At 43.0% G+C, this 13,283-nt stretch overlaps 1 protein-coding gene across 1 annotated transcript in view; it reads right to left on the bottom strand.

Annotated features, from left to right (window-relative positions):
• Positions 1–13,283, bottom strand: part of MAPKBP1 (mitogen-activated protein kinase binding protein 1) — a gene marked incomplete at its 5' end in the record, with an annotated part of 69,869 nt that overhangs the window by 14,230 nt on the left and 42,356 nt on the right. The window contains 5 exons of the mRNA XM_010157926.1: positions 676–824; positions 7,290–7,415; positions 10,292–10,355; positions 10,925–11,036; positions 12,878–12,953. Coding sequence (XP_010156228.1) covers positions 676–824; positions 7,290–7,415; positions 10,292–10,355; positions 10,925–11,036; positions 12,878–12,953 — 527 coding nt within the window. The remainder of the gene's footprint in view (positions 1–675; positions 825–7,289; positions 7,416–10,291; positions 10,356–10,924; positions 11,037–12,877; positions 12,954–13,283) is intronic.

The following is a 13,283-nucleotide window of genomic DNA, read 5'->3' as shown; positions in this document are numbered from 1 at the left end:
ACCGAGTTGACTTCCTTGGCCAGAAGTCCAGCTTTTTAAAGACTTCTTACCTCATCTTTCCTCAAAGGCAGCATTCCTACACCTTTTGAACCAGCAGACCACTGGCAACACGTGCTTTCCCACAGACCACCAAATCGTTGCATCAAAATTTTAATGGAGGTGTACCGTTTTATCTAAGATTTTCACTGACTCAGCAGACCCACTGCAGAACACTTGCCACAGTGCAGCAGCCCACAAAGGCTTGGGAGAATACCCTGCTCCAATACACTGTAGCATCTGTGGTAAAAACACCTCAAATTAGTAATGGTAATCTCTACTGTGAGCATGTCAGACATCTCTGGAATCCTTTGTGAGATCTCTTTTGGGTTCTGTGGAGTTCTAATAACTTGTAGACCCAAGCCCAGGATGCTAAAAATGTTTGGACAGTTGAAACTAGCAAGAAAGTTGGCAATTTAACAACTGATTTCCTAAACAGAAAACTCCAAAATGCATCCCTCTTCAGCCACAGGAATGGTCAATGCCACACTACCCATTGGTGTTAATCCATTTGTTTCTATCTTGGCCTTTCTTCTTCTGCCCATATCTTTTTATCCCTAAGCCAGTGTCTCTCATCTCCCCGTCTCCCATTCGAGCTATTTTTCTCCACCTCGGCCCATGCCCCTCTCGCATTTATACCTGAGTCTCTGTCAGTGTTGCAGTTGGACTGAAGATGGAAAGACTGCAGCCCACGTAACTCATCTTCATCATTCCCTTCATCTTCACCATCTTTGTCGCTGTCTGATGAGAGTGCAGGCACAGAGGACAGGGCAGAGATGGATTCATGCCTGGGAGGTAGGAATTGGGAGGAATATTATGATCTATCTCAAGAACTGCCGGCCATTTCAATCCTTACAGCAGGCAGTTCTCCACCTTACCTCCATCCACACTCAGCAGGCTGCCTCAAACCTCCCCAACAGCCCTCGCTCTCCCACAACCCATCTCTAAGGAACAGGGCAAGTCAAACCCTGCACAAAGGTGTGCAGAGCCTGCCTCAGCAATAGTCTTGAAGAATGACAGACATCAGAACAGAAGCAAACGAGTCAGAGAGCCAAGCAGAATGAAACTTGGCCTTCCATTTCAGACCCTGCCAACTGATAAGGTCAAGATGGCTGAGCATATTTGGAAGGCAAATATTTTTCCCACCCTTCAGCATTTGCTCTCTGGAACTGTTTTGCACATCAAAAACGTCTTGGAGATACTCCCTGTTTGACAGCAATTTGGTATATGGCAAATTATCACGTAAAGAGACAGGTTCATATCAAGGATTGTACCACGCAGAACCTGAAAGCAGAGCCCACACACAATGAAAGCACCGTGCTGCCTTTTTTAGCCTTCAGGCAGAAGGAATAATGTAAAGCATTTTTTGGCAGATCTTTAATCAAAGTAGATCAGAAAAGTGTTCCCACACAGACCTCAGAGGCACTCCCAGCATAGAATTCCCTAATACCAATCCAGGACACTTATCAACACCAAACCTTGTGTTCCCCCTTCCTTCTCTTTTTCCCCTTCCTCCCTTCACCCCTTCAATCAACAGAACCAAATGAACTAACCCCACTTTGGAAAATAATTGAACAAATGAAGACTCCCTAACAATGAATGTGAGTAGCACCCACTCCGTGGCCTTGAGCTAGGTGCAAAACTCCGCATTAGTGACATTTATAGGCTATCACTGGTGGGTGTTGAGTGCCAAGCATTATTCATGACACAAAAATATCTCACCCACCAAATACAGAGCAGCCTGGCGAGGGACCAACTTCTCCTGCAGCTGACTGAGAGCAGGCACATTTAAAACATGATAATACTTAAGGTATTTTAATCTTTTCTCTTCCCATGTAGTGGAAGAACATTAATCTCCATCTTGTTGGCAGTGACTGAGTAGTAACTACCCAACCCTTTCAGGTGAGCTTTGAGGTGTTCTGGCAAAAAGAAGAGTGAAACTGATTGTAGTCTGCTGAGTCCTCCAGTGGAAGAGTTACATGGCAGCTATTCTCATCAACTTTTGACATTTGAGTTTGTCAGTCTCTTCATCTTTTCTACTATCTCCTTGTGTGCCCATCTTGTCGCCCACAGGTTCTTGTGTCCAAGCAGGGGAATTCAAACAAAGTTCAAGCATGACAGCACATTCGAGGTTATGCTGTGTTTCATCTTATGTGGTGTATTACGTTTATCTATCACAGAATCACAGAACGGTTTGGGTTGGAAAGGAGCTTAGGGACCAACTAGTTCCAACCCCCCTGCCACGGGCAGGGACACCTTCCACTAGACCAGGTTGCTCAAAGCCTCATCCAGCCTGGCCTTGAACACTTCCAGGGATGGGGCATCCACAGCTTCTCGGGGCAACCTGTCCCAGTGCCTCACCACCCTCTCCGGGGAGAATTTTTTCCTGATGTCCAATCTAATACGGTAGGCAATATTAACTTTGTATCAGTAACTGACAGCATGCTTCTACTTGCATTTTTCATGGTTGCTTGAGGATTTATTGAGGAAAAAAGGTTGGATTATAAAACATTTTAACATCTAACTGGTTGAACATCTTACTATGATGAAGTGATATGGCAAGGCAAGGTTACATGTTCGCTAAACTCCCCCAGATACTGTCACTGGTGTAAATGGAGAAGGGAGGATTCTCTATCAACGTGGTTTATGTCACAAACAGAAAGACAGCTTGGTAAAAGTCTTGGAAAGTCAGATGGTGACTGACAAAATCAGCAGGGGGGGAAAGTATGTTCCAATATCCTCAAAGGAGCCGAGTAAGAAAACGCAAAACATATATTTGGGAGTCAGATGAGCGGTTTTTTGTACGTTGTAGGAAGTGCTAAACAAATTATGAAGTCACATGTGTCTGATACAAATGTAAGATTATCTTGCCTTATCACTGCAAAAATTCATGCCCCCCTTCCACATCCTCCTTTTTACAACTCAAATATGCTTTTCAAACTCAACCCTGTGACTTGAATGGTGATAACTGATCCTTTCAAAAGGATCTTAAGCCCACTGTCTTGAAACGGAGATACTCCTGAAGATGAAACCTAGGTTCACAAGGTCTTGAGTGCTTTAACTGCTGTGCTTGCACAAGTCAATCCCTTAGTTTGGACTTCACTGCTTTCTCCTTTCTTTCCAAGCTTTCCTCTATGTTCTTGGGATTTTCTTCTAAGCCCCTCTGTTGCACACATCTCCTCACTCTTCCTCAGTTGTTGTTCACACTTAGATGGAAGTCAGAGTAATGTAGGGTGAGGTTTCAAGCACAGCAGCTGCTTCCCAATAAGCACCACACGAGAGCATTTTGAAAGTGAAGGAGTATGACTTCTGGGTTTTGCTGAATTCCTGCCGAGAGCGGGATCAGCCAAACCCTAACAAAGCATCATTACACCAGATTGAATGTTTCAGAGTAGCTATTCCAGAATAGCATGTACAGGCACGTCCAATTCTCATGATAGATGTGACTCACTCAGAGCAAGGATTTTAATGGTCCTTGCTCTTGCCTTCTTCCTTTGCTGAGGAACTCTCTCACTCTCGTACCATACCTGTGCTTTGTTCTGCGCAGTCAGTTGCACAGGCAGCTCCTAGCTTCTCAAGGGTCTGCCAGTATGGGGTCAGGGGCAGGGAAGGGCCTTCGGCCAGAAAGTCTTCAGGACACACGTATAGACTTAAAAGTGCCACATGTCTTTATGGAGTTCTAGTACTGAGACATCTGATATTCTGTATTCTTTTGCATGTCCTGAGTTCAACCCTTCTTTCTTTTCTTGAAACAAAACAGACAAGAATGGCAACTATCCATTTACAGAGGTATGTTGTCAGCATTCCCACTCTGATCCTGTGCTGCCTCAGCTTTAGGGGGATATTTATGAAACTGTAACATCGCATGTGGTGGCAATCACTAGCACATATTCCCCACCACCCCACACACACACACACCCACACACCCCTCATGCACCGCTCAAATGCCTAAGGGTTTTAAAAAGAAAGTTACCCTGCTTTTCTACAGAGAAAGATCACAGTGCCGCTGACTTCAGAGTTTCCCTGGTGTTATAACTGCAGTAGTTCAGCACAGACTCGGGCACCACTTCTGATCTGGCATCAAAAACCCGCCCCATTCTGAGCCCCGGAAAGCGCACAGCTTTCCCAGCCTGGACCAAAGCCTCACTGAGAATTCAATAAGGAGCTCTTCTTTCCAAACATATATATGTATGCTGAAGAAGTACTTGGTGCTGTCAGATAAGTCTCAGACAATTTAATTTGGATAACATTCCTATCTCCTGCTATTTATACTAGAGCTTCAATGAAAGTCACAGAAAGTGACTTGTAAAATTTAAAAAAAAAAAAAAGCTCAGCTAAAACATGACTATAAGCACTGCCAACATTCCACAGTAAAATCAATTTAAAAATTCCCTTCCAAAAATTTGAGACAAGCTTTTCTAAACAATAAATGCATACTTGGATCAAAATCAAAACTCTATTAAAAAGCCTTTACATGGTTCTTTCTCTGAAAATATAAATACCTCAAAACCAAAATGTACCAGCAATCAGCTGACTACAAGTTCTGTTATCCCCAACAATCAAAGCTCCTGATGTTCAGCTGACGGGAGAAAAGCACACATCTCCAGTTATCACAGCCAGAGGCAGAACTGAAAGGCTCTCAGAGGTACTATGGAGAACTATGGGTCATAGAGGTCAGATCAATTCCAAAATAATCCAATGTCCTATAAAGGCAAGTCAGAGAAATCCTTCGGAGGAGAAACTTCAGCGTGTCTGGAAGTTTTTTGACAGACTGAAAATGCTGGGACTCTTCAGTTTGGAGAGAAGGTTGGATGGGTTGAGGTTATGATAAAGGTTTAGAAATCATGGGGACTACAGATAGCTGAATGCAGAACAACAGTTCACCAAAGCTCACAATATTCAGAAGCAGGGAGCTTTCAATGAAACTAGCAGGAGTGTGGTTTAACAGAGACAAAAAAAAGTCCTCCTTTCCACAAAAGGCAGTGAACAACTGGAACTTGTCACCAAAGGAGGTTGCAGAGACAGACAATGTTACAAAGTTCAAAAAGGATTTATACAAATTCAGTGGACAATAGGTCCAAATACTAAAAGGGAACAGGTAGGTACACCTTCTCCCATCTCCAATTTAACAACTGAGCACAAGGCAAACAGACCACAGAGGTTCATAGAGCAAGGCTCACACAGCGTCTCACTAAACAGCATCTTCCATCGCCACTGTCACAGGCAGAATGCTGGGGTTCACGAAGCACTGCTCTGACCCAGAAAGTCATCTCTTGTGTGTTTACGCTCCAGATGTTACTCACCTGGGCCAATCCCTGCCCCGCCAGTCGCAGCTGGATAGAGACAGCACTGTCCTGAATTGGAAATCTTCAGCTCCCCACTGCCTCCTCAGGTCAGTTTTGTTTCCCCAGTATTATTTTGATTATTCATCCAGTTACACACTCTTACCATGGAACTAGCAGAATGCGTTGTTTGCCCCACCAAACCCTAGCAACACTGTTCTAGAGAAAAATCTAGCAGAACAAACGACATATCACTAGGCAGGGAGCTTTCTTACACTCCTGTGAGTCCTTTTGAGACAACAGTTTTACACCACAAATGCAACCCAAATCTCCACTGCAGCCTACACAGACAGACCTTGGAAACACAACCAGAACAGGCACCGAGCATCTAGAAAACCAATCTTACTCAAGTTCATTAGTTTTCCTTCTCCCACCTCAGTGATGCTGGTCCAATAGGCTCTTCCTCCATATTCAGTCCCAATCCAAAAACGCTCTGGAGTTATGTCTTTGCTGATCTCCAGTGACCACAGCGGTCGACCAGAACTGAAAACAAGCTTTCAAAGCTGACCAAACGAGTAGATTCCAGGCTTGCAAAGAGGTTACCAAACAAGTTTAATAAAGTGCTGGGCTTGGCGTGGCACTAACACCGCCCTTCAGCGAGCGTCAGTGACGGAAACAAGTATCACCTAATGCGGAAGAGGACTGGGATTATCTGTCACGGCTGAGCCGCGGTAGAGTAAAGGCTGCAGCTGCTGGAATAATGGAGAGTCTGCTATAAAAAGCACATTGCTTGACAGCTCCAGAATTTTGGCTAGAAAAAAAGGCTTCCTGAGTTCTCCCAGCATCATTACCAAAGGCACTTATTAGACAAGACTTGTTTCAAGAATGAGCAGATCAAGACTTTCCCAAATGAAACTATGCAGACAGACTTGTTTCAACAATGTTTTCTCCCAAAGGGAGTGGGAAGGTCCTTGTGATACTCAACACAACGACCACTGAGGTAAGTCCTCCAATGCTTTGGCACTTTATATCCAGAACTCAATTTGTAGTTATTTGGAGGAGGAAAATTATGGGACATAGCATCAAAAATCTGAGTCTATCCCTTTTTCCCCACTTTGATCCCATATCAGCTTGGTCAGGAGTCTCTCCTGCACTACTTACAGTCAGAGTAGTCTCAGCTATGTACTGATTACAGAAAAATCAAATACATTACAAATCCATGGTTGCCTGTCACTCTTGTTCTGTTTAAAAAACGGGTCTGTGTTTAAGCACCACTTTTTAAAGAAAGGTCACAAGATAAATTTAGATCTATTCAGTTTGTAGGCTGTGGTAGTTTGTTTTTAGACATGTTGCCTACTGAGCAAAATATAATAATAAGATTTAGCTTCCAAGAACTTCTCCCATGGATATTATTTTTAAATTTATTATTTATAATTATTTTTAGGTGACCTTTTTCAAAGCCTCTGGAAAATAGTTAGGAAACAGCACAACTGTAAGGACTCCTTCAGAATTATGATCAAGGTGGCACACTCATACAGCGAACAGGGATACTTCAGTACTGACACTGCAGAAAACAGCCTTTAAATTGCATTCAGCCTACATCCAGAGAACTTTCTTCATGAAGGAGCAAGGCTTCCCTGGTTGGATGCTGTGTTCCAGCCTCAGTATTGCTAGGTAACCCGCTTATTAAAGGTTCTGACCACATCATTAAACTAAATTAAGACACAAGAGGCACTGCTTACACATTGCAATCTGTGAAGCAACACCTAAATCTGTCTGGAAGATCACAGTCAGGCTTCTATATCCAAAGAAGGGGGGCACAAAAACCATGGGAAATCCAACAGAAAAGTAGGAGAACTTTTGGAAGACACTGTCAGTGAAGACAGCAGAAACCTTACAGTTGAATCCCAGTGCCACGCTCTTCACATTAAAGCCTACAAAGCCAGCCATCTATCAGCCAACTCTTCTCACCTCATGAGTCCAGCCGTCTTGCGTGGAGGAGACTTTTCTGCCTGCTTCCCTCTCTGCTTCATGTCAGACAGTCGCTGCCGCATGTTGATGGTCATCTCTGAGCTCAGGCGCCAGATGAAGATACAGCTGAAAGAGGGAAAGGTGAGGCTGGGATCAAGCCTCAGTTCAGTTTATTGATATTACCAGTTCCCACTGCAGAAGCCAACCAGAGCTCTTTTGTCTGTGGCGGGGAGAGACGCACGCAGAAATAGCTTCACAGAAACTCAATCCCATCACAAGCCTCATGACAAAAGGGCAAAACCTGCCTGGCAAGACTCCCAGTGGGCGAGAGCAACTGCAGAGGTATTTGCACAGACTCACCTCTCATCCCAAACCTTTGTTTGACTATCTGACCAGCTGCTGAAGGAAATGCCGTAACAAGTCCCTCCATGGTCAGCAGGATAAGTGGAGCCTACAGATGTCCTCTGCATCCCCTCACAGTGCCTAAGCTGCAGACTCCGACTGCTACCACCCCTACGGGCAAGGCCTTCCTAATGCCCGCCATCCCATGGAGTCTCCGTGGTGTAGGAATGGCTAAACTTATGTGGCAGTACGTTTTGTAGTCAGGGTACTCCTAATATATTTATTTGGACCACCTCCAGGAAAACTTCTAATGAATTTGATTGAAAAGCATCTGAGAGAGGGAAACAGTGTAATCTCATTGGTCTTGTTTTCTTCAGAAATCTGGCTATAAGTTAGTTCCTCATCACGTTAGCACATACTGTATCTCATCTTCAGCTACTAGAAAGTAAGATGACCATGGTTTTCTTTGAAATTTAACCTCAGTGCTAACTAATTCTTTTCATCTCGCCCATCTTTCCTGTCTAGCAGGGTATACTTACACGGATGTAGTGCTGCTTTTACTATCATTTATAAACACACTGCTTTGGAATCCAAGGAGGATTTAATCAAGTTCTTCAAGACCCACCAGTGCCATCATACTCCTGGGTTCTCCAGTTCACCAAGGAGTTTTCAACGAGGGTCTTTCCTCTCTTCCTTGCTAGCTTGTAAAAAGTCATTTGCTTTGCCATTTTGAACAATGGCCATGAACTTTGGTCTCCTGGACCTGAGGCAAATGCCAAAAGCACCAGGATCCTGAATGCCTGCACCTTCTCCATTTTTTTTCCCCCTCTCACAAGAAGACATTTTAAAATGTTTTATTTCCATACGACACAAAAAGAAAACAGAAATCCCACTCTGTGGAGACTTTACTGAAAAACTAAGAATTCCCTTCTTGCCCCAAGAGCCATTCCTTTTGCAAGGAAGCTCAGGAACGTCACTGACAGCGACTGAAGTCCCACACAGATGCTTCCCATCAACAGTGAACACGCTGTCATCCTCCGCCCCAGCTTTTCAGCCAGGAGAAAGTGGTGAGGCTCTGCATCTGGGAACTATGGCAACCTGGGGCAGCCAGCTGTTTCCCCTCCAGCAGCAGCTCTCTCAAACACAAGAGCAACCATAATCTGCTGCTGAGAAAACACCCAAAAGCAGGCAACAGAATTCAGAAGGCAAATCTCGCTGGTTCATTTATCCCACCCCCACAGCTATCAAATCTAGAGATAAGCAGCAAGCAGTATGAACTTGTAAATACATTAGCATTCAACACAAAGCTCCATAGAAGTATGCTCCCACATACCCCTTTCTGCTGCCTTTTTTTTTCCCCTTGCAGTATTTCTCTCACATAGGTCTCTCAGTCCTTGTGCCCTTCTCCATCTCCATTTCTCTTTCTATTCTCAGTTTTATTCTTTGCACATGCTGCTGTGTGTGAACTATTTTCCCTGTTCTCCTTTGAAAGGCATGCTTCCTCATCTCCTTCCAGTAAAGTTCTACATGAATCCTTTCTTCACTTCTCATCCTCTGCCCATCCTCTGCACCCCGAGTGAAGAAAATGACCCTTTTGCTCATGGAAATGGTCAACAAGGATCACTGGGGACCTCAAACCTTCCGTGTTTCTGGAATTTACCAGAAATCCACTACAAAAGGACTGTCTTCTCTAACTTTTCCCTTCATCTACTGACACACACAACAGGTAAAGAAAGAGGACAATAAAATTATTTTCTTCTTACTGAAAGAAAGAAATAACCAACTGATGTGATTTGAGGTGATATATTGTACGTTCTGTAACAATTCACCCTCTAAAACTCTTTTTTCAGTTCCATGGTGTTTTATTAATAGAAAAGAGGAAGAAAGACAGAATCTGGGTTGCTCTGGCCTTGAAATAGCACTCCAGGAAGCATCTTTCTCAAAGGAAAAATTTCCTTCAGTTCAGCTGATCTAAGTATTCACTGATACCAGAAACAGTGGGTCCACTCATCCCTACCATCATCGCATTAGGCATGTATTCTCCCTTTCCCCTTGCGCTCAGTCTGGTGATTACTTAAGCTTTTGGTGAGCTGATTTAGCTCACTAAGTCAGCAGAAAACTTGGCTGGGGGAGGTGCTGATGTAGCAACCTGAATCAGCTTAATAAAGGGTCAGCCACACTACATATGACTTAGGATAACAGGGAATGGATATGGTTATGATATGGATAGGAGCAAAGAGTGGGGACAGGCCTGTCCCTTTTGCTGTTAGACAGGCTCATTCACCTGGGGAAACCACACCAACAGGAGTTCTGCAAGACAAAGTTTTGGCAGCGCTGGTCAGAACATCACAAGCTGCATTACATTACAAACCTGGAGACTGGTAATGAAACAGGCCACATCCCTGTGTCCTTTCCAGCAGGGAATAGTACCTACACTCAGAAAACCTGGGCGTCTCATTCCATGGAAGAATAATGTAAGTTCTGTGCACTTTGCCAACAGCACATATTTAGGACTCAGGAAGCACTTGAGGTTCCTTTGGAATTCATAAACCATTCCTCATTTAAAAAAAAAAAAAAAAATCCACCTTCCTTCAGGACACACTTTAAATCCAACGTGAGATAGCATGACCTGGTATCACAGACAAGCAAACCCCTCTTACCTGTCACCAGAAACAGAGATCAGATGTTTGCAGTCGTTACTGAATTTCATCCCAGTTACAATCTCTGTGTGAAATAAAGCACAAGAAATAAAAAAAACTTCCCTGGATTACTCCAATGGGCAGAAGAGATCATTAGCCAAATAGCCTATCTGTGCTCAGCAACATAAATTCTGATTAAAGCCAACAGACTTGACAGATCAATATACCCCAGTTAACATAACCATTTGGCAAAGAATCTAGGCTTGACACAGAAAGGGTATCCCCCACAGCAAAAAGAGCACAAAGACTGAAGTATCTTTTTACCTGTAATACAATAGCTTCTGCATGGTAGGAGCTGAGGGTATACCATAATGAAGCTTATTATACCCTGAAAAAACCACAGACTACCTTGTAGGCTATTAGAAAAACTGTGTAAGCAAATACACGACCTGACAGTGTTTTTGCAACTCAAAATGAGGTCTGAAAAAAGTTGAAATTGCAATAAAATCACAACTTCATCCAACTATAACCTACTCTAAAATACCCCTTGGGTAAGCTTTGATAGGAAGGAACCTTCAGAAAGCTTTAACTAGTATCAGATCCTACTACACACTCATCAGCAGAAACGCATTTCCAGAAGTTTACGCGCCTTACCTGAATGTCCGTACATGGTTGCAACGCACTCGCCAGAGTAGAAATCAAAGATGGAGAGGTTCTTGTCAGAACAACTGGTTGCAATATAAAGACCAGAGGGATCTGTTTGCACCTGGTTGAAGAGATAAGAGAATTGAAAAGATCTGGTGAGAAAGTGCCTTCAATCTGCATGAAAATGGTCCAGAACACACAAGACAGCCATAGTAGTTAACAGAATAAAATTCAAGACTCCAATCTGGAGGAGAGAAGCCAAAGAAGAACTCAACACTGCAGAATTGTCACTGATAATGATGCTGTCAAATCTCCAGCATTTGCAGCTCCTGGTTTTGGGTTATGTTGGTGTGTTTTTTTTCTCATATACATCCATTTGTTGCTTTATCCTGGACCAAGTATAAAATCACTTCCAAATGCCTCACTTGGTGTAAAGCAGCACACAGCAAATACTGCTACTGTCACCAAATATCCTGCTTTGTCCTTTGGAGAACTTGAAGGAACCGAGTGGAAAGGTCTGGATTTTGAGGGAGACAAGGTTTTTAAATAATGACAACTTTTTTTGGTTATGTTTATTTTGTTGCTGTGCCTTTTGTATTGCATGTCACTGTTTGGGTTCTACTTGTTAAACTGCAATGTATATTATGATCCCAGAACAACATGCCAAGAAAGTTTAAATTTCAGAGACAACCTTAATCCCTTGGTTACATAATTGTCTTAAAAATGAACAAAGCAACATTAAAAATAATTGAGATTCCTCACTTGAGCTACACATGAAAAATGCAAGAACAAAGGATATTAAAAAAATCCAGCTCCCAGCAACATTTCATGGTTTGTGGTCTCAGAAAGATATAATCAAGCACTTGAGTTTACCAGCAATAAAGTGTAGTATCAATTTTTCATTTTCATTACTCTGGCTTATAAAAAACTTTGTAGGAATTATAATAGGCAAAGAGAAAGAGAATTTATCTTTCTCTGTAAAACAGAAGAGGTGACACTGAACAAAGCCATTTGCTTTCCTCTCCCTTCTTACCCAGCTGTTTGCACTCGTCAATAATACTGCTGGCCTGTGCAGCTGAACAGAAATATTTGTTTAAAAAGTAGAAAGATTATCAGTGACAACAAATATGATGAAGCAGCTTGATTGGCAACTTAACTTGAGAGATATTTTGGTTGTGTCAGTTGGTCTTCCCCTTTCAAAGGCAAGAATGCAATTCGCCAGCATCACTTTTAATGCTGAATCCTGAACACACCTGGTTTACCAGGGGAAGCCCAGGCCAGTGGCAGAAGCAGGCATGCAACCCTACCCCCAGGCCTAGTAGCACTCAGCAGGTGGGAAACACAGACAGACACTTTTTTAAGCAGTACTGAGCTTGTCCAGCACTCTAAGATCCAAAGAATGAGCTTTCCAGGGCAGATGCTACTTAATTTCATCAACTCGTAAAGAGTTTCACTTGCATTTGCCCTCTGGCAACGACAAAGTTCTCAAACACCAACCAGTGGGCAGCTCCACCTTAAAAATACTAACAAAATTAGTCAAGAAAGCCAGAATGAGCTCTCTGGAGCAGATAGTAAAGGATCTCCTGACAGATATTGGTGCAGTTCTACTTGCTTTGACAAGCATGGGCCTGTGCCTCACTTCAGAAACAGGACAGAGTGGGGTTATACATCAACTTCATCAATCATTGACGCTTTTCCTGGTTTAACATGATGGAACCCAACTACATTACCAGCCCCTAAGAATGGAGATAAAAAGAAGCAGGCAAGGGACAAAGTATGGACCAAACAAAAAACAAACAAACAACCCCCAAACCAACCAACCAAACAAAAACCCCACCCAAAAAAACCCAAGCCAATAAAAAAGTTACTCTGCTCAGAGTTGTATTTCATTTTCTTAGCCCTGAGCTGCATTCAGAAAACCTACAAAAATGGAAAAGGGAAGACAGACAGACAGCAGCTTACTTTGATGAGGGTGCCATCTTCACCTTGGGATCCCTTGTAAAGTTTTTTCTGCTTCCCACTGCTTATGTTGAAAACCCTGAGGGGGATGAGATAAGACAATATTGCTCATTTTGCCCAGGTACTGCTCTGGGGCTTGTCACAAGGATCCTTTTCTCTTTCTGCTCTTCATTCCACATGAGATACAGGGAACACAGCCACGTGGACAAATTACCTCTATGAACTGTAACCAACAATCATTTAAATAGTTCAAGAAAATATGTAGGGACCCAAGACCGAATGGTATGATATCAAGGAGATTATCTGATTTAAAATTAAAGCTTGATTCTCAAGCCGATAATCAAACATAAATATAGCATCATGGCACTGAAGGAAAGGTCAAATGGGGGCGAGAAAACCTTGCCATGCC

This window comes from Eurypyga helias, unplaced genomic scaffold, assembly GCF_000690775.1.
Source record: "Eurypyga helias isolate BGI_N326 unplaced genomic scaffold, ASM69077v1 scaffold11078, whole genome shotgun sequence".
Taxonomy (NCBI): Eukaryota; Metazoa; Chordata; class Aves; order Eurypygiformes; family Eurypygidae; genus Eurypyga; species Eurypyga helias.
Note: the sequence above shows the minus strand (reverse complement) of the source record. Positions and strands in the feature narration are given on the sequence as shown.